This window comes from Agelaius tricolor, unplaced genomic scaffold (assembly GCF_023055355.1).
Source record: "Agelaius tricolor isolate 1412-34295 unplaced genomic scaffold, bAgeTri1.0.p SCAF_2, whole genome shotgun sequence".
In the NCBI taxonomy this organism is placed as follows: Eukaryota; Metazoa; Chordata; class Aves; order Passeriformes; family Icteridae; genus Agelaius; species Agelaius tricolor.
This window is the reverse complement of record NW_027269262.1, coordinates 71,419,691-71,445,688: the sequence shown is the minus strand read 5'-3', so window position 1 is coordinate 71,445,688 and position 25,998 is coordinate 71,419,691. Positions and strand designations below refer to the sequence as shown.

The window sequence follows — 25,998 nt, the reverse complement described above, 5'->3', positions numbered from 1 at the left end:
TACTTGTTGCTTCACTTAAATAGGGCATTGAAAAGTCCCTTGCTTAAATGGGGGAAAAAAAATTCCCCAGCTGCAGATTACCAACTGACCACTTCATACTGAAAGACCTGAAGTAATTCCTGCTGTCCCATGGCTGGGAGGCTCATGCTGAGATGAATCAGTGCGAGGCAGAGCAATGCTATCTAGGCCAGCCAGTCTGTAAGTGCTCCTCCTTTCTGCCTGCCCTGCTTCCCTCTGGGTACCTCCAGACAGTAACAATTTCTTTCTTTCCCTTAGCTCAATGACTGGCATTTTTGACTCCTGTACTGCATTGAGAATTTCGCAGGGATGCCACAGTTTTCCCTTTATTCCAAAAAATTGAATGACTCTCTTGCCAGCAGCTTCCTAGCAAAAGGACGTGGAGGTTTCACACCACCCTCCTGAGCAGCCACCAGCTTTGCTGGCAGCCTGGGAAGCTCCTGGGACACCTCAGCTGCAGCCAGGTGAGGAGGTGAGGACCCAAAGACACTAACTAACATCTCCCAGGCTTCAGGAGAAGAAGAGCCCCCAGTTTTGGATGGCTGCCAAGCTGGGCTGGGGGTTTGGTGGGTGCCAGTGCTGGAAGGGAAGGTGAGCCCATGAGTCAGGGCCAGTGAGGGATGCAGCCAGCAGCATCAATGAGAGGTTCAAGCTGCTCCAGTGCCCCCAGCAAGGCTGCCGTGCCACAGGGCTGCTTCTGGTTTCCCATGCCCCAAGCCCTGCTCTGGGCTGCAGAAGCTGATGAAGAACCAGGAGCAGAGTGGTGCCACAAGGTGGGGTGACAGGGTGACTGTCACCTGCAGGTGGAAGGAATGTGGCACCAGTGGGAAACCCAATTCTCTGTGGTGGGAGTTCCTGGTAAGGTGCCCCACAGCCTAAGAGTGGGGGGAGTCCCTCTTGCCAGGACTGCATTCAGCCACTTGCAGGTAGGAACAGGTGCTCTCATCTCCAGGAAGGCAGGAATCCTGACATCTCAGAGCACCTGCATGGCACTGTGAGGGCAGGTCATGATGGAGAGAAGAAAAGGAAGTAAAACCACTTATGCTCAACCAAGAGCATTAGAGGCAACTACTCCCTAAACCTGCATAGCAACCAGATGCCAGCAGCAGCACAACACACTCAGCTGCAAACAGGGGAATCCCTTTGGTTTTCCTAGCCCTCACTTCTGCTTTTGCAGCCCCTACTGCCTCAGTCAGGATTACCTGAGGAATACTGATTACAGCTGATCAAGAGTTCTGTCTTCATTGAGCTGATTGCACAGCTTCTTTGAAGATGGCTGCTCTGCCCTCTTGTCATGTTGTGCCTCCCAAATGCCTTTTTATTTAGCAGCTGCTCCTCTGCTGTGCAGCGACTGGTGATGTTACATCACGGCTGATGGGTGCTCAGGGGACTTGCTTTGTTCGCTGGATGGGAGTTTCATTCACGTTTTGATAACCCTGCATTTTAGGCCATTAAGGTACTCTCTGTATCCTGTTTTTCTTTCATTCCAGGCAGGCTGCATGCAATACTCTCTGATTTAGGGGAGGTGAGGGTTGCTCTTTCCAAGTGACTGCCAGGCAATTAAGCACTAAAGGCTCTGTTTCACAAGCAGAAGGGTTTTAACTGCCTGAGGTTGTTGCTCACAACAAGAACCCCATGCCAGTTTCCTGGCTATCCCTGAGAAGATCCCAGCCTTCACCATTAAACAAAGACAATTGTATGGAATTCAGCCCGGATGGCAATAAAGAGAAGTTTGTGAAGGCTTTTGTTATTTTCTTTGGTTTTTTTTTTTTAAAGGTAGACTTGACAAATGTCAAATCCTCTTGCATGTGTTGGAAGCAGTCAGGAGATGAGGTGGGCAGAGAGGAGATTCTGTCCTAGCTATTCAAAGCCACTTAAGTTTTGCTAAGGATCTGGGGAATACTTAGCTAAGGCAGGGTGCACTAACAGCCTCTCCACAGCTGTTAGTGCACAGGCAGTCCCCACCACAGCTGTGTACATTTTTTTAGGAAGTTGTTGCCATGCAAGTACCTTGACATCTACCAAAACCTCCTGAGTAGTTGAAATGAAGTCATGGTAACAGCAGAATTTTTTTTCCCTCAGACAACTATGACTTTCAGAGTAGGCTACATAGTAAAGTATGAATTTTCATCAAAACTGTGTTATCCTAAAAAAGCTTCTGAATTATTTAATGCATTTTATATGATGATTACTATATCACAGCACAGGAAGTGAGTTGGCAAGTTTATCTCCTGTCTTTTCATTAATATAATGAGATAGCTAAGGATGTGTTTTGCTCTTGTTCTCTTACTGCCAAAGTATCACATTTTCTTTTGGGCACAACAGAAAGCATTCCAGATCCTCATATTCCTACACATGGAAGCTCTGTGTGACATGTTAAATTACATTGTAAGACCCAAACCCAATTGTTCTAGCTGAATATTACTCCCCCTGACCACATGTTCCAGGAGAAGCAAAGTTTCTCTGCAGAAAATATGCAATACAGAACTAAAAGCTTGAGCCCATAATGCACATATTCATTCATCATTTCTCTTGACCTGATTTTGTGCTCCAGCTTTTCTAACAGATTGTTTCCTTGGTTATCTAAGTTTGTTGCCAAAGCAGACAAATGAATCATCCATTTACAGTAAAAGTGGGGAGCTGCCAAGGGAATACCTGATGTCGCTGCATGTGGCATGCAAGTCTCAGGCCAGCTGATGATCGAGTCCTTCCTCTCAGCTCTCTGGGCACAAGCCCCATCTGCACTATGGCACCCACCCTGGCACAGAGGCTGAAGACAGCCTGTGCCAGGGTTACAGGACTGGTTGGTTAAGGGTGTCTCGAAATAGTGCTGCCGAATGGTAAAGCTCAGGAGGAAAAGCCTCATAGAGCCACACTCACCAGGAAAGAAGGGTAGACAGGCTGCCCTGGTTCCTGTCTCAGCTGCATTTGGGGGTCCAGACATGCTGACCCAGCTCAGGACCCTTCTTCTTTTGAAATACATATTAGTTCACTCATAGAGCATCTAAGTCTCCCACAAATACTCCTGCTGTAATGGAAATCATTCTTTTCCAAACCACAAGGAAAAATGTCTGCTATTTCCAGCCTTCTCTCCATCCTCTCTGGAGACTGAAATCTCTGAACACTCACAGAGTACTTAGGATGTATGCAGGGTACTCTGGCACTGCAGTTCCCTACTGCTGATCCGTTTGGGTGGGATAAGCAGACCTCAAGCCCCCTAACCTATCCTGCTGATGCCAGTCCTGTGACTGGAATGAGCTGCCTGTGCTACACCCAGGGCAGGCAGGCACCCTCAGCCTCCCTCTCCTGCTCTTCCCCAGTGCTAAGGGAGGGACACTGAGCGTGGGGTGGTATTGCTTTGCTTTGGACACAGGGGCTAGCTCCCTCCTTTCCCAGGACAGTTTGTTGTGACACTCCCACTGCTCTTCCCTACTGCAATCTGAGACACAGAATGTGTCTCACTCCAGCTCCTGTAATCCATGTCAGCCCTGCAGCATCAACTTTTCTGTGTGTGCCTCACTCCAGAGTGCAGTGCTAAGCTGCAAGCTGGAGGTTTTATCCATCCTTCCAAAATCTACCAAGAATGTATGCTATCTCTTGGATCCCTTTGGATTAACTCCCCAGAGCCACGTGTCTGCACAGCAAATGAGAGTCGTGGCCACCCTGGCAAGCCCTGCCACAGCCAGTGCCAGCCAGTGTTGGCATCCAAGTACTAATTGTGGGCGTTGCTGGGAGCATCTTGGTTTGTATTTCTGTTTGGCTTCATCACTGAACCCAAACAGGAGGAAAAAATACGAGGTGTGCCTTTGTTTTACATACAGGAATAAGGAGGTTCTAATTATCCACAGCAATCTGTAGAAAATTCATAAAAATCAATCTTCCTACTATGCAGCCAAATTTGATTGCACAATAAAGTTAGCATTGAAAAGGTGTCTAATAATGCCCTTTCAACTACATTTTTCAGGTTAGCCTTGGATTAAACCCCAAAATAGCTGATGTAATTTCCAGCTGGCTTTCACGGTTAAGCTTTAAAAATGGCATGAGGTAAATTCACAACTATGATTCTGTCTTCAGCTGGAACCAGCCAGAAGTGCACTTCTTGCTGTTAAGTTCTGTATTTAGAGGGAGAAGCTGTATTTTATTTAGCTCACAGCATGCCAGGAACAAGCTTCCCTCGGCAGCCTCCCAGCAGTGCAGCCAGTGGGTGGTCCCAGGGCACAGCCCCTGCATACCTCCAGAGTGCGTTGCTGCTCAAAAAGCACCAGCAGCTGCTTTTCCTTCAGAAAACACAGGCAGTGGAGATCACGGCATGGAAACCCACTTTCTTCCTCTGTTGTTGCATGGCAGCAGGAGAGTGCTTGCCTGGAAAGTCAGATTTAAGTTCAGCTCCATGCTTAGAGAGAGGGGCTTCAAAGCGCACTGCATGCGCTGCTGAGGAGGGACAGTGACATTGCACGGGCACAGTACCAGTGGGGAGGTGGCACCTTCTGTATGCTCTTCTTCTGCAGGCCTGCAGCAGAAAATGGCACTCAAGGATCAGCATGACAGGAGAGCTGGTGAGGGGACCTTGTTCCTAGTCCAGTGGCTACTTGCAAATATGGAAAGGTTTCAGACCTAAGAGCTGTTAAAATATTTTATCTCATGGCCATGAAATGAGAAATACCATGAAGCAAGATGGTGGAATGGGACTCAAATCTCACATTTCTGAGGAAGGAGCCTCTCTTTTGCATTGGGCTATGATGGCATATCCCACCTGGAACGAGAAGGGCAATGACTCAGAGGCTCCCTATGCAGGGCCCTGTGCCACATAGGATAAGGTAAGGAGTGCCCCAAACCCACAGCAGGGAAGGGCACTGAGTCAGCATCCGTGCCATTATGAAATGTGGGAATCCCTGCGTGCAGGGATCTGAGCAGGAGGCGGAAGAGCCCACACTAGCGGTGCCAATGGCCATCACTGGCACACGGGGCAGCAGCCAGAGAAGCCAGACTGCCCAGCCTCTGCCCTGAGAACCCCAATTCCCTGCTCTCCTCCTGGCAGGGGATTCCTGCAGCAACACCTGCAATAGGGCAGGCAAACCCCCAGCCTGGAGCCCATCTCGGTGCCAGCACCTCATGCCCAGTGGCCCTGGGGAGGGCCACAAGAGACCCAGATCCCACACTGTGGGGTGGCAGCCACCACCTCTGCCCGACAGCCCGGCCATCAGGAACACGAGCAGGTTCCTTCCTGGGGAAGGCAGTGCAATCACCAACGTCAAGGAAATACTTTTCAACAGAGTCATAATGGCCCACAGAGGCATGATTAGCTTGGGTGCTGAAGAAAAGCAGGGGGACAAAGCTGGGACAAAGAACCCAAAATCAATCCAAAAGAGATGCACAGTAGTAAGCACAGACTTGAAACTCCATTCCCATGGGCTTTATAGTGCTTTAAAAATATTGAAAAATTAAGAGATAGTGTTCCATTGGTCAGGACAATTTTATTTTGAGGTTATTTTCCTTGCAAAGGGATAAGTTCCACTATGAATTAAAAAAAAAGGTCAACATTACAGAAAATTGGTTTATTGTAAACAAAGTATAAAGTACAACATAAGAAATGTGCAAATCTTTAAAGTAGTCACAAAAAGCAGATCTAATACACTATTTTCAAACCATTCACTTTCTGATATGTGTCCTCAACATAATATGATAAAATACAAATAGTGAAAATCGATGCATTGTCACAAAAGCTGGTTTAAATTCTAGGCCCGTGTCTTTACTGCCTTGTTTTCCTCTTTGAATCACAACTTTCTAATTTAATACAATATATAATATATCCCTTTCAATTTTAGCATAAACTGCCTTTCAAAGAATAACACAATCAAGAAGCCTAAGATTCTTGGTTTTCCTCTTTAATCAACCAGAGTAGTTTACAGCTACCAAGTTTGTCTTCAAGGTGCCCGTTACCCACTCATGACAAGCGCAGTGAGAAGGTGGAAAGGAAACCATAAGCAACACAAAAGCAGAAGCATCATGCGATGCCCAGCTATAACCAGCTGTAACAATCACAAAGCTTGCCAAAGCAGCTGGGAAAACATTACAAAGCTAATAACGATTCGGAAATGTTCCTGCCCTTTGGCTGCCCATGCACTGCCCCTGCATGCCCATCCCAAGCCCCTCTGGACACAGCAGTGTAAAGCTGGGTGTGTAAACCACCCCATGCAGAAGGAGATGTCCAAAATCTCCAGGAGGCTGGCACCAAATCATCGATTACGATGGGGCTGGAGAACAGTTAGGAGAAAAAGACTCCTACCAAGCAAAGGTGGCAGAAGTAGCAAAACAGATTTAGATTATCTTACGCAGGTGGGTCCTGGGCTTTCAAGCCTGTGCCTGAACATTGCCGCTGTCCTTATCTGCGCCTACTGAAGATGGACAACTGACAGCTAAAACTGGAGTTGGTCTCAGGCATGAGCAGCAAACCCTCAGAAACACTTGCATGGGACTGGATCTAGAGCATACACAAGTGATTTGCAAAATTCAAAACTGGCACAATGTGGCTGCTCGGCTCTAGAGCCTTCCCTTTCTTTCTCTCCTCACCAGTGCAAAAGACACCCGCTATTCCAGTCAGCCACTGGTTCTCCCAGCAGCATTTTTTGTGACTGAGCGCAGGCTGCCTTTGCCTCTCTGTACTGCTGGCAGCAGCCAGTGCAGGAGAACCACAGACCGGGAGAAAAAGCCTTTTTTCAGCCAGCCCATCCCAGCAACAACAGTTAATTCCACCGTCTTCAGATCAAGTCCTTTCACTGGGCGGTCGCAGAGGCTGGTGGCACGGCTACATCACTGAGCTTGCTCACTTCCATCTGCCAGTTGGGTAATTTCTTTGCCGACAAGTGGCGACGCGCGTGCTTCGTGAGGTGGTCGCTGCGCATGAAGCGCCGCTCGCACATTGGGCAGGCAAACTTCTTCTCCCCGGTGTGCGTCCTGCGGTGCCGAGACAGTTCATCAGAGCGGGCAAACCTCCTCTCGCAGCCTTTCCAGCTGCAACTGAACGGCTTCTCTCCTGGAAGGGAAGAAAGTACAAAGGGAAAAACGCAGTGAGTACTGAGCAATAAACACCGCTGCCTAAACTGGCAGGATTTCACTTAATTGGCAGGAAAGTTTCTATTAAGGCAGCTGAACCAAAAATCTAAGTAAGCAAGCATTATACACACAAAATGTGGAAAATTGTTTATATACTAATATTTAAACATGCAGACTCACTATCTCCAAGGCTAAGTAGTATGGGTAAGGGTTAAAGGATTAAAAAGGGTTAAAGGTTAAAAATTCTCCAGAACCAAATTGTTTGAAATGCTCTTCACATCTCAAGACAGCTGATTTTAACACTCAGCTCCGTGTAAACTGCGGATAATGATGACTCAGCACGCCCAAAACTCCCCTCTGAAGCGCAGCCTGCAGTGGTGCTTTATGTAACTGAGCCCCAGAAGTGCACTGTGAGCCTCTGTGAAAATACATGGAACTCTTTCTGCTACTGCAGTTAAGGGCTGAGCCTGGAGAAGTTACTCTAGAATAACCAAGGCAGGAATAGTTTGGAGTGGATTCTCACATCCTCTCATAAAACTATATCCAAGTTTCACCCATTCTGGCAAAGGCATTCCTGAGGAAAAGCCTACTGAGGCATCTTTAACTCTGGAAAGCATGCTCCACGTTGGGCAAGGCCTTGCTTCCACAGATGCATTACTGAACACCTTCTGACCCAAAGCGAGTCCAGCACAAACAAAGTGCTGAGTCAACTTCCCCTCGGGGAGACTTCCCGTCAGAGATTAGGCAGCATTATAATGCACGCTGGCAAAAAGAGTGTTTCATCGCTGGCCCACCATTTGTTCAATAAACAGACCCAGAAATCACTACAACTGTAACAAGGTGTACACACAACCATAGTTTCCTACATTAGATTTTAGCACGCAGCAGCAGTAACCAACCTGTGTGTGTTCTGACGTGAGCCTTCAAATGGGAGCTCTTGAAGTACGTTTTCCCACATCCTGGGTAGCCACAAATGTGACTTCTTATTCTTGAAGAATCAGCCTGAGGAGTGGTTTTTGCTGTAGAAGGTACAAAGCCAGGAGCGGGGGCAATGGGAGAGAGTCTCGTGCCATTTGGACTAACAATGGGAGCCTTTGTGCCCTGCACAACCGGCTGGGGCACAACAAACATGACAGCACCCTTGGGAACCTGGGTGCCCATGAAGACCATGGGCTGACAGAGGGCAGGCTGCTGGCTCGGCGCGGCGCTGGGCACCACGGCCGTCACCACATTGTTGTTCGTGGGCAGTGGGACCATCTGGCAAATCACTGGCACAGGGGGGGCCCCGCTGCCTTGGGCAGGGGACAGCGGTGCTGCCCCCGCTGGCTGCTCTGCTGGCTCAGGGACAGACTCCTCCTTGCTCACGGAGGGCTTTGTCAAGGGCACGGGACCAGCAGCTGGCTCTGCAGTTCTTCCCTCTGCCTCGGACAGTTCGCTGGCCTCAGCAGCGGCTGCACTCGGTGCCTCGGCAGAGCACACGGAGGGCTCCTCCTTGGCCTTCTGCTTCCTGTTTGCTTCCCTCCGAGCACTGTCCTGGTATTGGAGCACACTGGCTGCTCTCACAGGGCAGGTTTTGTGGTCACAGAGCTGGGCATCAGCCGTGTGGCGGATAACACTTGTCACGCGAGCTTTCAGAGGCCTGGCTGCTGGAGACCTCTCTGCTTCTCTGCGAGGTGTGGCCAGAGGAGGCTTGGCAGCCTCGGGCAGCGCCTTGCCGAGAGGATGGATCGCCTGCGACATCTCCAAGTCAGAAGGGCTGTAGGGAGGGGTCAGGCACTGTGAAGGAGAAAGAGACACAGTAAGTGGGGGATGCTAACAGGACTTCACCACATTAATTGTTAAAAACAAGCAGACACACACACAAATTGGAAAACTTACAAATGCTGGTATGGCATTGAAGTCTGCTGCTCCAGGAAGCAAAGCCTCGTCACTTTCTTCTGACATGTCAGATGCAGGAGTTATAGGTCTCATTTCTGCATGTTTCTTGATGTCTGATTTCCAGTTGCAACTCATAGAAATAAGGGCTTCTACAGCCTCATAATCGCTTTTTTCAGGCGTATTGTTCCAGAAATACTTCATATCTCTCTGTTTTTCAGTCATCATCTCCATTTCTTACTCCTGTTTTGGTTAGACAAAAAGAGAAACTTTAAACCTGATGCTAAGTTTGAGTATTTTGCAGCTGCCTGTAAGAAGGCATTGGTAAAAACAAACGGGGCAACACGTACAAGGTAAATCCATTTTGTGTACCTGTATTTTCCTGCCTTCCTTATTTATGTAATATTTTTCTGAAGTTGTTAGCAAGGAAATCTGACCATCAGATGAAAATTATATAATTACTTGAGACAAAAGAACTACTCTGGATCTTAAGTATGTTAAAGTTATTCCACATTGCAAGAGCTGTGTCTGAGAACTTAAGAAAAATCTTCACACCCCCCCAAAAAAAGTAAATCAGAGCTTCCTCCACCATCCCACCCTCTTTCTATTTTTGCTTTGGAAACACACAGCCCTCAGGATTGCGCTTATTTTGGCAGATGAGAAAGAACCGCATTGGGGCTGATTCACATTTTCTTCGAAAGGTATTAACAACAAAAAATGTTCTAGAAAATACTCAAAAGACCTCTCTCACACACACGTACATGCAAGGGAAATCACTTGCTTGGAGAACCGAGACACACGTACAGATACACACGTCCGCACCCCCGCTCTGTGTATTCCCTGCCCGGCCCTCACGCAGGGCTTTGGGCGGGGCTCAGGCGCGGGCCCCACCCCCGGCTGTTGGGCGCGCGCCACCCTCACCTCAGCGCACCCCGCCGGCCGCCCCCGCGCGCACCGCCCCCGCCCTCCCCTATTGGTTCCCCCGGAGCCGCGCCGGGCGCCCATTGGTCCGCACCGAGCAGGGCGCGGCCCGGGGCGGGGCACCTGAACAAAGCGTGATCGGGCGCCGCCGCGCGCCGACCTTTCCCCCAGTTCCCCCGCGCGGCGCCCCCGCCTCCGGCGAGCGGCGGCGGCCGGCTGTGAGGGCGGGCGGGGGAAGGAGCCCGGGCGGGAGGAGCCGTCACCGCGGGCGGGGGCCGGGCTGGGGTCAGCGCCGCCACACCCGACGCCTCCCGCCGCGAGGGAAGGGAAGCGAAGCGAAGCGGCGACCCTGCGGGAAGCGGGTTACGGGGGCGACGGCCGGCTCTTCCCGCAGCGCCGCTCCGCTTCCCTGCCGCCGCGCCGCCCCGCTTCCCTGCCGCCGCGCCGCCCACCCCGCGTGGCGCCGGGATCCCCCCGGCTTTCTCCTCCTCCGTCACCGCTGCCACCCGGTACATGCAGCCGCCGAGGCCAGCGCCCGCACCTGGTCGGGAACGCAGGCACAAGGGGCTGCACGGCGCCGGACCGGCGCTGCCAACAGGTTCTCGGCGGTTTCTGTCTCTCTCGCGGCTTCCCTCGCCGGCTTGCCCCGCGGAGGGCTCTCCACACGGGCGGCGCTCCTACAGCCCACCCCAGCAGCTCCAGTCCCACACCGCGACTCAGCCCCTCCAGCCGCTGCCCCAGCCCGACCTCCTGCCCGCCGTCCCTCCTATCGGGGGGTACCTCCCGCACGTGCCCCAGGGATCCCCGTGCCGCACCACCCCCGGGAACTCCCTCCGTCCCAGCCGCCCGGACCCCCGGAATGCCCGGTTCGCTCACCGGAGGAGCCGAACCCGCCCCGAGGTGCCGCCGCCGCTCTCCCGGTTTTCCTCTTTTTGTTCGCCGCTCCCCACTCGGGCGGCGGCGCCCCCGGGCCCGCGCGCGGGGGGGTGGGCGGGGCCCCGGCCGCCCGCCGGCCAATCGCCGGCAAAGGTGTGTGGGGCGGTAGCCAATGGGCGCAGGGCTGCCGCGCGTGATCGGCGGCCGCGCGGCGGCGTGGCCGGAGTGTCAGCGCGGCGTGTCCCCGCCGGCGGCTGAGTCAGGGCGGCCGCCCCCGCCCCCCCTGCCGTGCCCTTCCCTCCCCTCCCCGGCATCCGTGTGGGAGCGGCGGGGGCGGCCCGGCGCTTCCTCCTGCATGAGGTCACACGGCGGCGGGGGAGGGAGCAGCCTCCCCGGTGCGGCCCCGCTCCCCGCAGGGCTGAGGTGAAGCGGGGCCGCGGGCGGGTAGGGGGAGGGAGAGAGCGGCGCGGTGGTTCCGACCTCCTCGGGCCTTTCTGGCCCGTGCCCGTGGCTGGGCGCGCCCGGGGGACCCGCTGCTGTGTCCTGGCAGCACCCTCGGGGTGGGGGAGGTCGCTGCCACGCGTCGGGACCACCCCGATCTGCACCGGCACTGCCCGTGCCAGCCCAGGGCGCCGCTGTTGGCGGGGACCCGAGGCAGACGCAGCGTGAGGAGACCCCGGGCAGGTCGGCCCCGCGGGCTCGGCCGTGTCTGCCCGCGCTGCCTCGGCCGCTCCGCGGCTGCTGCCGCCCGGGCGGCTCGGAACAGCTGCGGCGTAGCTGGGTCACTGCTGATCGCGGTACCCCGCGGGCTGCGGCGCGCCAGCAGGGCGGGAGCCGTGTCAGCCGCTCTGCTCCATGCAGGGTTTAGGGCGGGCTCTTTCCCGTCAGAAAGTTGTAATGAGAGTTGAAAGAGCGACTGTGTGTGTCAGGACCTGAGAAGCCAGATCCAGGCCAGGCTGCAGCTGTGACTGGTGTTGGGCGCTAGAAATGCTTTGACGCTTAATTGTGGTTCAGTTTCTTTCCTCCTGCTTATTTAGCCTCACTTAAGAGATTTCCCCTCCTTCTTCTCCCAAGCAGTCCAGCATCGTTTGGTCAGAGCATTTTCCTTTTTTTCCTTTTTTTTTTTTTTTTTTTTTTCTTTCTAACACCTTCTTTGCCTCAGTCTTCCACAGTAAGACCAGTTATTCTCAGGCCTCCTGAGCTGGTAGACAGGGACAGGGAGCAGAATGGACACCCTGTAATCCGGTAATCCAGGAGGAAGCAGACCTGTTGTGCCACAGATGCTTACAACTCCATGGGACTGGGTTGAACTCATCCTAGGGTGATGAGGGAGCTGGTGGAAAAGCTCACCAAGCCCCTCTTCATCATTTATCATCAGTCCTGGCTAACTAGGGAGGTCCCACGTGACTGGAAGCTGGCCAACCTGACACCCATCCACAGGAAGAGCCAGAAGGTGGATCCAGAGAACTGCAGGCCTGTCAGCCTAACCTCAGTGCCCAGCAAGGTTATGAAGCAGATCATCTTGAGTGCAGTCACTTGACACATACAAGACAACCACGGGATCAGTCCCAGCCAGGATAGTTTAGGAAAGCCAGGTCCTGCCTTACCAACTTGATTGCCATTTTATGACCAGGTGATCTAAGGGGAAGGTTGTGGATGTAGTCTACCTGGACTTCAGGAAAGCTTTTGACTCCATGTCCCATGGCATACTCCTGAAAAAGATGGCAGCCCATGGCTTGGAGAGGCAAGTTCTTCCCTGGATGGCCAGGCCCAGAGAGTGGTGGTGAATGTTGCTACATCCATTTGGCATCCAGTCACCAGTGGTGTCCCCCAGGGATGAGTGTTGGGCCCAGTCCTGTTTCATTTCTTCACTGATGATCTGCATGAGGGGATCCAATAAATTTGTGGATGGCACCAAGCTGGGTGTGAGTGTCAGTCTGCTGTGGAGTAGGAATTCCCTGCAGAGGGATCTGGACAAGTTGAATCCATGGCCCAAAGCCAGTGGTAGGGGGTTCAATAAGGAGAATTGCTCAGTCCTACACTTTTGTCCATATAACCCCATGCAGCACTACCTGCTGTGGCAGTGTCTGGAAAGCTGTGCAGAAGAAAAGGACCTGGTGGTGCTGCTCAACAGCTACTGAACATCATCCAGCCTGTGCCCAGGTGGCCAAGAAGGCCAGTGGCATCCTGGCCTGCATCAGCAATAGTGTGGCCAGCAGGAGCAGGGCAGTGACCCTCCCCAGCACTGGTGAGGCCACACCTTGGGTGCTGGTCCAGTTCAAGGTTCCTCAATTCAAGAAGGACATGGAGGTGCTGGAGAGAGTCCAAAGAAGGATAGCTGAGCTGATGTAGGGCCTGGAGCACCAGTCCTGAGAGGAGGAGCTGAGGGAACTTGGGGTGCTTAGCCTGGAGAAAAGCAGGCTGGGGGTGACCTTATCACTCTGTAACTCCCTGAGGAGAGGGTGTAGCCAGGTGGGGGTTGAGCTTTCTTCCCAGGCAGCAAACAACAGGATGAGAATTCAGCCTCAAGCTGCCTCAGGGACAGTTTAGGTCGGACATTAGGAGGAATTTCTTCACACAAAGGGTGATTAGGCACTGAAATGGGCTGCCCGGGGAGGCCCTGGAGTCATCCCTGGGGGTGTTTAAGGAAAGACTGGAGGTGGCACTCAGGTGGTCAAATTGGCATGGTGGTGTTCAGTCAAAGGTCTCAGATGCCTTTTCAAACCTAATTGGTCTGTGATTATATCATTCTTCCTGTCCTTCCCCTTTTCAATGGTGTCACAGTCCTATTCTTTCATTCTGCTGAATTCTTCCCCATGTCAGCCAATCCCAATTGGCAGAAGGGGTCTGGCAGCAGATGATGTGTTCCTGTAACTTGCTGGAGCACAAGGAAGCAAGGAACACCTATCCCAGAGAGTTTAATTATGCCTGAAAGAGGAAAAAAAAACCAAACCAAAACAAAACCAACCCAAACAAACAAAAACCAAAACAAACAAACAAACAAAACCACCAAAAAACCCAAACCAACCTGCGAGAAATGAGCAGTTTCTCCAGCCTGAAGATAAAAAAGGATAAAAGGGATATAAATATTGCAAAACATGACCATAGATGTAAGTAATTTAAAGTAGTACTTAATCATTTCACACACATGTATTGACAAGAGTGGTAATGTTATTCCCAGGAAGACACTTTTAAAATTTGTTTGTTTGTTTATTTATTGCTTTAATTCCAGTATTTCAACTGATACATTGTACAGATGGAATCTCTGTTATTTGGCTTCACAGTGGTACCCCAGGCACATCTGATGGGATGTGCTCTCCTACTATGCCCCCTTGCACCAGGCTGCCAGTGGTGGGATCCCTTTCTCCTTGCTCCTACAGCTGCCACAATTGGCACCTGTAGGAAAGCATGCCATAGAGGGAAACCAGCATCTCCCATCCCCTGTCTCTGCTGTGCAGCCTGGGTATCTGCCTGACTTTCTGACAGATTTTATAAGATTCCTGCAGTGCCTGCAGGGAAACACATTGGGGCTTGACTGCCTTATCTAGAGGGAATTCCCAAAAGAGAATTCACTTCAGGATGATCCAAACTCCTTTCACTACTAGTAGCAAACAGTTGTTTACAAATTACTGCATTGGATCCCATGTCTCTGGGTGGAGAAAGGAGAAAGTGTGTTTACTGTGTGTTTCACACTCAAATCTACAGGGAAGAATGTTGATAAAATGGTTGCTTGGCTCCCAGAACATGCTGTCCTTTGCCAGAAGGTGCTACTGTCACACAAAGCACAGCTGGGGAGAGAGCTCCTGCCCCACAAGTGCATCTGCCCTGGCTGAAATAAAGGTTGTGGAACAAATACTCAGTAGTTCTTGGTGCAATTCTTTTTTTGCTGTTTATGGCAAGTTCTGTCATAGTTTTTGTGATTGCAAGTAGTTTTATTTAAAACATTCCGAAATCTCATTTGAAACAAATTATTGCCACTAAAACTAAATCTTAAAAGTTGCACCAGCCAATGTGATAAATCCACTCACAAAACTAATAGTTTCTCTGTACATTCAGCAGAAAATTGTCACTTTTTCACCCTTACTTGTATGTAATGCATATAAAAAATATTTTACTGATACAGTAAGAACTTAACTGTTAAAAATCTTGTTTCCAACATGAACAGAAGTCTGTAACATGAACGACTGTCACCATTTTTAGTTTGCTTGCTATGGCAACATCCTGAAGGTGTGTGCTGGACTGTTGGAAGAAGTTACAGTGATTCCACAGTAATCTTCTATAAGTAAAGTGCTCTTTGGAGGGAATGCAATTATTTTCATATAAAATGGAAAGGTGAAATTAGCGTAGTGATGTTTAAGCTTGATCATGTGCATTTCAGATTTGTCGTAAGGGTGACTTTGGAGTTTTTGCCATATTTCTTTGTTTATGTGACATGCAGTGAGTTAGGATCCAACACTGACAGGTATTCTCGACTCTGCTATGGTGTGACTATGAGAAAATAAAGGAGTGACCTGCAATGGCAGCTCATGCTTCAGGTGGCCTGTTCTGTTTTGTTCTCTTCCCACTCTTACTTCTCTCTCCCCTGTCCTTGCTTTATCTCCTTGCCCATCCTCCTCTCGCCTTCCCAGAAAGCCATTTCAGCTCTTTGTTGCTGTGGTTGCTGCAGGATCACCCTTGCTGGCCTTGGCACCTCTTTCAGCAGTGATTCTCCACAGGTCCTCTTGGCTTGCCTGTCCCAGCTGCCAGTCTTACGTGCCCCTGGCACACACCATGTTTCTTAATACCCCTTAGTGCACCTTCCTTTCCATGATGTCTGTACTGCTTTTGCTCCATGAAAGCCTCATTCCCAGTAACCTGCACTTGCCAGAGCCTGCTCTGCATCACTTATGGCCATTCAGATTCTGCTGCCTCCTCCACCATTTCTGGACCCTCCCTAATGTATTCCTCCTTCACTGACACCTCCAGCCACTGATGTTTCCAGCCCTGCCTCCCCAACTGCCCTCTTTCCTTCTTTAAAGCAGCTTGTTTCAACTGTAATTTCCAGAGCAGCCCTCTGCAACCACGCCTTTCTCCAGTCTGCTTGTCTGGTTACTCAGGCAGCCTCTTGCTCATTCTGCTGTGTGAGAGATTCTTCTCACCCCTGGGCTTTGTTCCCACCATGTCAATGCTTGTCTGCTGCTGCTGCCATCCAGGTGCAGGGCCCTGCAAGTGTTGCGTTGTGCACTGACCAGCTGCAGTCAAAATACTCAGAAAGACTGGGGTTGGACTGGTAGGTCAAAAAACTGTTTTACTTCCCCTCCTTTAGGCCAGATCTTCAGACCAGTTCTGGGTTTGGCAGGGGGCTCTGTAAAAAAGACTGCCTGGTGGTGTGGGGGATCGGGATGCAGGTAGGGTGAAGGACTTTGTGAGAGGGTGGAGAGGGGGTTTGCTGTGCCTGTCCTCCACAAGCAGGCTCGACTGTCATCTCAGTGGCATGTCCTGTAGCTGTGTTGGTAGCAGCTGGCCTTGGCTCAGGGAAGAGCAGTCCTCAGAAGTGAGGAGACATATCAGTTCCTTGAGTCCCACAGTCCACAGGAGCTTTGTGTCCCCTCAGAGACCTCCAGTCCCTTCTAAATGCACAGTCAGGAGCCCTGTGTGTATGTTCATACACTGTATCTTCTCCCCCTGCTCTGTGCTCTGCCTTCGAGTTACAGAGCAGAACTGTCAAAACCACCTCTCCCAAAAATAATCTCTTGCTTCAGAGGCTGGAAAATGTGACAGCTCATTTTCATATGCAGAACGATGCAGTGGGTGTCTGAAAGCAGCTGAGGCTGAGGGGGTGGCTGGGGACAGGCAGCTCTGAAATGGCAGCTGGGGAACATGAGAGGAAGGACGGAAGGAAGGGAGCAAATGAAGAACGGGGAGGGGGCGGAAGGAGGGCCGGAGGCAGCAGACAGCAAGTCCAGGCCATGAGAGGGTTGTACTGTGTGGGGCTGTTCTTTTCCCCCTGTCCTTCTACTGCTCCCGTTCAGTTATTGAATTAGATAAGTATCTCTGCTGCTACTGACAGCAATTGCCAAGCTTGATATATCAGATAACTGGGGAGAGGGAGCATACAGTCAGCAACAAGACAACTTGGTGCTTTTTTCGTCTCCTTTTTCCTTCTTCTTCATGCCCCATTTTCCTCACATATCCTAACCTTAAGAAAAATCTGCTTCATCCCGGTTCTTCAATTGCTGATTGGAATACCAAGTGAAAAACACAACTTGTCATTAAGATTTCAGTTTATGGGTTGTACTGTGCTTTACCAGTCTGATTGCCAGATGGAGCAAATTCTGTTTGCCTGGCAGTGCCATGTTCCTCCCCAGCTCTGTGTGATAGTCACCCCAGTTTCTGTGTACGTGCATTTTACAGATTATTGCTCATGGCCCTTTGTCTCTGGAGCATTTGTGGCTGTGCCTGAGTCACTGCAGTTCCAGTCCTGCTGTGCCTGCTCAGTGGAAGGCTCAGAGGCTGTTGGCAGTGTTGAAGTTTGCACTGCTGCCATAGGAGACAGCTTCGTGGGGTCAGGGGAAACTTTAAACATCCCTAGTGAAGCCAAAGGGCAGGTGAGAGAAACTTCTTTCTGGCAAGTGAGCTGTTTCCAGTGAAGTTGATCTTCTCTGGTAGCACTGGAAGCAGCTAAAGGATCACTGTCAATTCACAAGTATTTTCCAATCAGTTTCCCAGAGAAGCTGGGAATGTGGTTTTATGCCACCCAGGAGGAAATGTATGTTTCTTTTTTCTTTCTCGTATGTATGTTTAGCATTTTGACTGTTAAGCACTTGTTGGTTATTATGTATGCCTCTTACACTATATCTTTAAATTTCCAGAAGACCCACTTGTCCATCCTGCAGGTCATAGAATGGTTTGAGTTGAAAGGAACCTTAAGGATCATCTGTTTCCAACTTCCTTGCCACAGGCAGGGACACCTTCCTTGACCAGGTTGCTCAAAGCCACATCCAGCCTGGCTGTGAACTCTTCCAGGGATAGAGTACCTTGTTTTTCTGATTGAAAAGCTAAATTGTCATGGGATTGGGACAATAAATTAGAAAAGAAAATTGGGAACACAGCTAGTAATGTACTGGCCAGCTTTCTAACTGGTCTAGGGGCTGAGGCGAAGTCAGGTGAAACTACAGTCTCCTGAATCTCACCCCTCACTTCAGAAAAACAGCTTTGTTATCTGTGGCTTATCTTGGCTTTGACATGCAAAATTAAGAAGGTGTTTTAAGTTGTTCCTTTATCCTAAACTCTTTAATTTCTACCTACAAATAAGCAAGAGACATTTTCCACTTCTCATGTCAGGACATCAAGGGGTATTTTTTACTTCTGATGAGTACATATTTCACATAAGACTGTAGGACAAGATGGCTATTTTAGTCAGCACAGAAAGAACCCAGGTAAGTAAAGATTGCTTCAACACACACTAAAAATTGTGAGAGGTTTTATACTCAACTGTTTCAGTGCAGGATTAGGTTGTATGCCAACAAGAACTTTCCTTGGGTCCTGTGGCTGTGTTTCTTCTGAGGACACCGTACAGGATGGTGGGTCCTGCACAGCTACAGCCCTGCTTCCATCTGAATTTTTGGAAGGCAAATCAAAACAGGAGTCTGGTCAGCTCAAACCAGCCAAGTCACATACTCACTGAGTGTCTTGACCCAAGAAATCCTGGGAGTACAGTGGCAATCAGGAATTAATATTGGAATGATTTGTTAATTCCTTCAGTGCTTACTATTTCACTTCCCATGGTGTGACCATGTGTTTATTTTTGTTTAGTATCTTGTGTGATCTTTCTTCACTTGTGCAATGCTGGTGTGTTTGTTGATAACCTCCAGTGAGGTGCAACACTGCTGTGTCACATGGAGTTTGTCGTTTCACAACAATATAGGTACCTTTGGAGAGCTGTGGAAGAGTGTGGCAAAGTGACATTGCTTTTGTTGCAGACAGAGCTTGGAAAATATCAGAAAACACAACAGAGAATGTTTTCTGCTTGAGAGGATAGCATAAAGGTCTGTGTATTTCATCACTTGAAAAGGTATATTTAATATATTTCGAGTTTTCTCAGTGTCATGATTGATTAAACTATTCAGTATAAAACTTAAATGATCAATTTGAATTTTGTGCTATCAAAAATCAGTTACTTAGAAGCTGAACTGACAGCCAATAAAATGAGAAGCAGACAGCCTGTAAACATTGCAGAATAAGCTTGTGTAGCTAACAAAGCCACCTGTTCTTGCTATGATCAAATAAATATTTTTCCCAATGGAAGTGTTAGAAACACATTTGTGTCCTTTTCCTGCCAAAACAGAATTTGCTTATTATACTATGACCTAAAGGCTGCTTCATTTTAAGATGATCTGATGGGCTAAATCCTAAATTAGCATCGTAAAGGTATGAAGGAGATGAGGTGGTGGTGGTATGGGATGTAGCACTATAATATAAAAGTCAGCAGGGACACTTTGCCTTTTTTCCTAACACAGGAATTTCCAGACCTCCCACTATAGGTATTGTCCTGGTTTGGCTGGTACAGAGTTAATCTTCTTCCCAGTAGCTGGTACAGTGCTGTGTTACGAATTCAGCATCAGAATAACATTGATAGCATGCTGATGTTTTAGTTGTTGCTAAGTAGTGCTTCCCCTAAGTCAAGGACTTTTCAGTTTCCCATGCTCTGCCCGTGAGGAGCTGCACAGAAGCCTGGAGGTAGCACAGCCAGGACATCTGAACCAAACTGGCCAAAGGGACATTCCAGACCATAGAACGTCACGCTCAGGTCCCCACACCATGTGGGACCTGAGCATGGCATAAATGGTGTGGAACAAGGGGTGGAGAAGGTGCTGGCATTGGCTGCAGTATAGCTAATTGTATTTGTGGTAGCAGGTTTAGGCCTGTGTTTGGGATTTGTCCTGAAAACAGTGTTTATAACAGAGGAATGTTTTCATTATCACTGAGCAGCACTAATACAGAGTCAAAGTCTTTTCTGCTTCTCACCTCATGCCCCTGGTGAGGAGGCTGGAGGAGCACAGGGAGCTGGGATAGCTGATGCCAGCTATATATCCCAGAGGGATATCCCACACCCTATGGATCAGCATATCATGGTCAGCATATAAATCCAGGGGAAGAAGAAGGAAGGGGAGGATGTCTGGAGCAATGACGTTTGTCTTCTGAAGTCACCATTCCATGTGATGGAGCCCTGCTTTCCTGAGGCTGGCTGAACACCTGGCTGTCCATGGAGAGGGGTGAATGAATTCCAAATTCCTTAGTTTGCTTTGTTTGTGTTCCTATTAGACTGTCTTTATCTCAGTCCCTGAATTTTCTCATTTTTCTGATTCTCTTCCCATTGCCAGGGAATAATCAAGTGGCTGTGTATGCTGAGTGGTAGGGTTTTAACCATGACATGTATTTTGATAGAAGTCATGGGATCCAAGGATCTTCTTTCCTTTAAATCTACTTTTAATTATTTTTGGACTATTGACTAATTTAATCTTCATATGACAAATGAGATAGAGATGTTAATAGCTCCCACAGTGTTAATTTATGAATGTAATACCTGAACCCACTGTGTATCTCAGTTTATATTCAAACAAACAAACAATCTCTAGATAGGAAAATTAAAATGAAAAAGGGCAGGTAGCATGTCCTTCATCTGACAGAGACTAAACTGCATCCAGTTTGGCCCCCTGCAGCTGATACACTCCTTCTGTATGTGTCAGCAGGCCTTGAGCTCTCCCATGTCCTGCTGCTGTCTCTTGCCAAATTCCTGGCTCACATACCACACCCTTGGCATCATGGTACAAAACACATCACTAACACGCTGTTAAGCCACCCACTCTCTATTAGTAATTGATTTCCTTATTTTTCTTAAGATTTTACAGGAATTAATGCAAGGGGCACACTTGTGAGACCTGTGGAGATCAGGGCTTTGTGTTTCATTTAGAGACATCATAAGAGCCACACCTTCACTGCTCACGTAGTCTCTTAGCAGCAATATAAGGACTAAGCAATTCTTCTTTAAATCTTTAAAACAAGAGCCTTTGTGAAAGCCAGCTTTGGTGTTCCTCAGTGCAAGTATCTCCACTGTGAGCTCAGACTGGCATGTGGGGCTGCAGGGAGATAGATCTCTCTTTGTTCTCAAAATGCACAATGTGCAGGGACAGTGTTGGCTTGGTCAGAGACTTCAGGGAGGGAACCCCTGTCAGTGGGGTTGCCCTCATGACCAGAAAAACTTGCCCAAAGATTTTCATCCGTTTGCAAGATCCCAGGTGTGGCTGGGATCCCAGGTGTAGCAGGTTATGCATACCAAACCCTGGGTGGCAGCAGGCTGCCAGCATCCATCTGCTCCCTGAATTCTCCTCTGTGTGTGTCTCACTTGGCTCTTGCAGCTCAGTTTTGGGGACATACACTTCATTCCTGCAGCTCTGCATGGGACACAGACACTTTGGTCTTGCAGCTCACTATTGGAGAGTCACCTCACTCCCACAGCTCATCCTTGGTCCTACAGACATCCCACTCTGTGGGAGCCACAGTATCCTGGTTTTGGCTGGTATAGAGTTAATTTTCTTCCCAGAAGCTGGTACAGTCCTATGTTTTCAATTTAAGATAAGAATAATGTTGATAACACACTCATGGTTTAGTTGCTGCTAGTGGGGCTTGCCAAAAATCAAGGTTTTTTCAGCTTTCTCTGTTCTGCTAATGAGGAGTTGCACAAGAAGCAGTAGGGAGCACAACCAGGACAGCTGACCTGAACTGGCCAAAGGGATATTCCATACCATAGAATACCATGTTTGGTACATAAACTGTGGGGAATTGTCTGGAAACTGCTAGTTACTGCCCAGGGGTAGGATGGGTATTGGACAGGGGTGGTAAGCAGTTGCACTATGCATCACTTGTCTTTCTTGGGTTTATAGCTCTTTTTGTTCCCTCCCTTTTCATTATATTCATATATATTATATTTCATTATTATGATTATTATCTCTCATTTTATTTCAATTATTAAGCTGTTGTTATCTCAACTAAAATGTTGTACCTTTTTTTCCAATTCTCTTCCTCATCCCACGGGGTGGGGGGAGCAGTGAGCAAACAACACAACTACACGGTCTTTAGTTGCCAGCTGAAGTTAAACCACAACAAACAGTAAGAAGAAAAGGGGACAGTATGAGCCTTGTTTGAGGTGACATGCACAGTGGCATCCTGACCTAATGGAAGCTTTTGTAGAAGAGGGACTGTCTTGTCTATAGTAGCGAGGATACATTTTTCCAACCGAATCTGTGGTGCAGACTGGGTCCATGTAGCTGGTTATGGTACCCACAACTCTGCAGGGCCTGTGAGTGATGTGTTGGCATTAAAGGGCTGGCAAGCAGCCTTCTAAACAGCTCATCAACCTGAACCTGCCTATGACTGCTGTTGTCCTGGTCCAAAGTCTCCTCTCCACGAGGGGAAGAAGGGACAGCGGATAAGGTCAGTGTCTGAAAGGGTGTAGATATGTGGGCATGCATCTGTTGCAAAACAGCCATGGAAGGCTCTTGAGCATGGAGAGTACACAGGCATGGGAAGGCAAGAAGGCCTGGGCAGGTGGGCCCTGTGCTGACATGCTCCCCTTCATCTTCTCTGTAGGTACAAACTGTCTACTCCAAAGGATCCTTGTTGTCTGCAGCAGAGAACTGAGCCAGTTTGCAGTGTTTTACCCTGGGCCCATGGTTGTTCTTCGGTTTCAACAGCAAAGTGTATATAAGTGTACCCAGAGTCACTATGGGTCGAATTCATTTAAGATTAGGTGTTTATAACACAAGCATCTGGTTTTATAGCTCTTTTTATCATCAGTGAAGGGCTAATAAATATAAACCACCAGGTTCAAGCAAGTTGTTATTTTCCCTGATGTGGACTGAACTACATTCTGAGCTCTGTTGCCTCCATCTCCCTGATGATAATGGAAACCTGGGCAGCAGCCTCAGTGGGTGACTCTACAAAGCAGGTGGAGTGAGGTGGATCCCCCCACAAGCCCACAAGAACCATCAGCTGGGCAGAGCAGAGTCCTGTGGAGGTACAGTGGGAGCAGTTCAGGCTGTTTGCTGGCTGTTGGCGTGCAGGTGTTCACACCCACCTCTGCAGCTCAAACATAGCACACACCACCCTTTGCTGCCAAGAGACCTGAGGAAAAACTGAGGGGAGAGAGGAGACACTGTGACAGGCACTCAAATTTAGAGAAGGTGAAAATGCTGAGGGACTTGCAAGGGCACCAAGGAAGCAGAGAAGTAGGTATGGTGTAGCTATTGAGACGGGACACATAAAGGAGAGTTTCAGACCTGTAGTGAACCAGGGTCTCACAGAGAGCAGCTGCCTCAGGGGAAGCTTGGTTACTGTTATCCTGCACCAGAAGCCTCCATTTTGCCCATTCCCCTTGGATGTGCTGCACAGCATGGCAGCTGTCACTGGCAAGTTTGCTCTGCTGAGGGGCAGTGGCTCTGTTCCTCCAGGTTTTTCAGGAACACGCTTGTCCATCGTGAAAATCTCTTCTTTGGCCCCTGGCTCTGTCTCTTTGGGTAAAGCTGAAGGACTGATGTAAAAGGCTTTGTGATCCCTTTGGTTTTCAGTTTAGTTTTCACAAGTATATTTTGTATTGAAAAATAATTTTAAAAGTCAGGAGACAGCCTGTGTGTAACTAGCTCCATTCTCCCAGGAGAGAGTTGACATTAATTTCTCGCTACTTCTAGGAACATTTGGTTTTGTAAAATGTTTTTTTTTTCTTTCAACATTTTTCTAGTATCTTTCTGTTTCTGAGTTACCTTAAGGTGAGTTTTGAAGGTAAGCTCTATTTCTACACAAAGAGGATTGGCTGAAAATGGACTGATGTGCTCATTTCCATCACAAACTTTCAGGAAGCCTTTGCACAGGTGCTGTTGAAAAGTTACTGTTTTGCAGTAGTGGAAGGACAAAATTATTCTTGCAAAATACTGTTTCATCTCCCTTTTTTTAGGGATTGAAAATGCAGATATTGGACAGAAATAAAGACAGTGTGATTCTGCAGCTCTTGATGCCAGTGCAGTGAACTGGCATCAAGAGTAAAGCGCAAGGACTAAAAGGCAATGGGAAAGAGGTGTGTACCAGAAGAAAGCTTGCATCTAGTCGTTAGTTTCAAGAAGCTAACAAGATGCTTTGGTTAGTTTAAAGATGCCTTAGTTAGTTTTGAGAAGTTTTCAAGATGGTCCTGAAGACCATCTTCATATATTTGATGGCACCAGATGTAAAAAACCCCACTGATGTTATAATGTCTGTGTGTGTACATGTGTTTGTTTTGCAGCTAGAACAGTTTTAACTGTCAGAAAATTGTTACATCCTGCTCTGTGCAGTCAGGGTCATGCACTCACCAGGAACAGTCTTCAGAGCCCCCCCCCAAAAAAGGGCATTCCCAGCATCAATGTGGGTGTGAGTGGAAGAGAAAGCAGCAAGGGTCAGGGTCTTCTTGTGCCTGCAGAAGGCTTTGTCAGATAAAGCAGGTCACATTTTCCACACTTTTATTCTGCTTGTGTGTTCATTCTTCAGCTGCACAAACCTGGATGCACTGGTGGTGGATGCTGCTCTCAGGAGTCCTGCTCACAATCAGTGAGCACTGTCTGGGACCAGTGCTGGAACATGAGTACAGAAAAAAAGGAGGAAGGTGGAAGCCCTTTGGGTTCCTTTGTCCTCAGGAAACTTTGATGTTAACCTCAAATCCAGGTCAGTCTCATGAGACAGGGAATGATCTAAACTGTAATTTATCTGGAACATGTAATATCCGTAACAATTCTCCAGAAAGCTTTGCCTGCTGTTTGAGCTTCAGGTTCACAAGACTTCCTGCTTCTGGTGAAGTCCTGGGAACTCCTAAAACTGGTGTGACACCTCCTTCTCATTCCCTGCAGTGTTTTGTGTCCTATATGAGCTGCATTGTCACATATTGTCAGCCTGTCACAGTTTGGGTCTGTTTCCTTAGGCTCAGTTAATTAAAAGCTCAGATGTCATTTAAGAGCAACTGGAGGAATTGCTGTCATAGAGAAATCAGTGCTGTACCATCCTGGTCAGCACAGCCATGGAGGGCAAAGCTGAGACACTAAAGTACATGTACGTGAAATAAAACCATGTCTGGAAAGCATTTCCTAAATTAAAGAAACACAGCATAGCAACCCATGCTGAAGGAAGCTTTTTGGATCCAAATTAGGATGACACAGATGATACAGCAAAGACATGTTTGTTTTTAGGTGCAGATCTACGAGTAAGCCTGCATGCACAGACCCCTCTCCTCTCTTTGGGATGACTATTATTGGCACAGTATCTGACCAGCCCAAATTCAAGTGCTGTGTGGGTCTGTTTGGTTACTGAAGAGCTATTTGGCAACTCTGGGTGAATGCCCTTGGATAATCCTGCTGACACTGGGTGTTGGAGAGCTTGAGGTTTTAGAAACTTTTGGATCAAATTTACTCTTGTTAAATAAACAGTGAGTATTGATTAGATCATATGAGCACTCTTTCAAATACCGCACTCTCCAGAGTTCATTTTTATGTATTTATATTTTCAGAATGCTTTGAAATGCTTGCTTTGGTCTATGCTAGATCTTTACTCATGAAGCTCTATATACTTTTATATGCATGGACCTGTGCACAGAGATAGGATCGTTTTCAAGGCTGCTTAAAGATTAAAACTTTGTTTGTTTTAATTGGAGGCTTGAATCCCTTAGGTAGATTTGAAAATCTCAGTCATAATTCTTTGCTTATCTTAGCATATTGGGGTAAGACCTTTTCCATGTTAAAATAATTTCTAAGTGCTCTTTTCTTGCTGCCATGAAATAAAAATGTGTTTTAGTGGAATTTTAAGAAGCATTTGTTTTTCTAGACATATCAGTTTATTTTACTCATTTGCTGTTTCGTTTACTGAGGGAGCTCTTAAATCACAGTCTGTTTATATTTTGTACTGAGCAGAGTAGCAAAGGGTTTGTCTGGACTAAGCCTACACATCTGTAAAGGCCTTTTATTATCATTATTTGTACAGCTTAAATGTCCTGGAAAGGTTTTCTCATCTTAAATCTCTCAGCAGTACAGTTACGTATCTGGCCTCAGATGTATGTCAGGAGAGCACCACACGGCCCTGCCAAGTGCAACACTGCGCACGCAGAGCAGGAGCTGCTGTGCAGCGGTGGGAAAAGAGGGAGGATGGGATCTGTAAACAGAGCGGAGTAGGTGAAAGGCTGCGGGTGCTCTGTTTACACCGTGC

General features: G+C 48.5%; 1 protein-coding gene across 3 annotated transcripts; it reads right to left on the bottom strand.

Moving 5' to 3' along the window:
• Window positions 1-5,472: 5,472 nt before the first annotated feature.
• On the bottom strand, window positions 5,473-10,939 carry KLF10 (KLF transcription factor 10). 3 transcript variants are annotated; one of them, XM_071421462.1, is made up of 5 exons: window positions 10,744-10,939; window positions 10,409-10,544; window positions 8,950-9,189; window positions 7,971-8,847; window positions 5,473-7,051 (listed from the first exon to the last, which is right to left on the bottom strand). In XM_071421462.1, exons 3-5 carry the CDS (start codon window positions 9,178-9,180, stop codon window positions 6,792-6,794), a joined length of 1,368 nt encoding a protein of 455 aa, XP_071277563.1. In that variant the 5' UTR covers window positions 9,181-9,189; window positions 10,409-10,544; window positions 10,744-10,939; the 3' UTR covers window positions 5,473-6,791. The 3 variants fall into 3 exon arrangements, with proteins under 3 accessions (XP_071277563.1, XP_071277562.1, XP_071277564.1); XM_071421461.1 differs by lacking the exon at window positions 10,409-10,544 and having other exon boundaries at window positions 10,744-10,936; XM_071421463.1 differs by lacking the exons at window positions 10,409-10,544; window positions 10,744-10,939 and adding an exon at window positions 9,708-9,729.
• Between the last annotated feature and the right edge of the window lie 15,059 nt (window positions 10,940-25,998).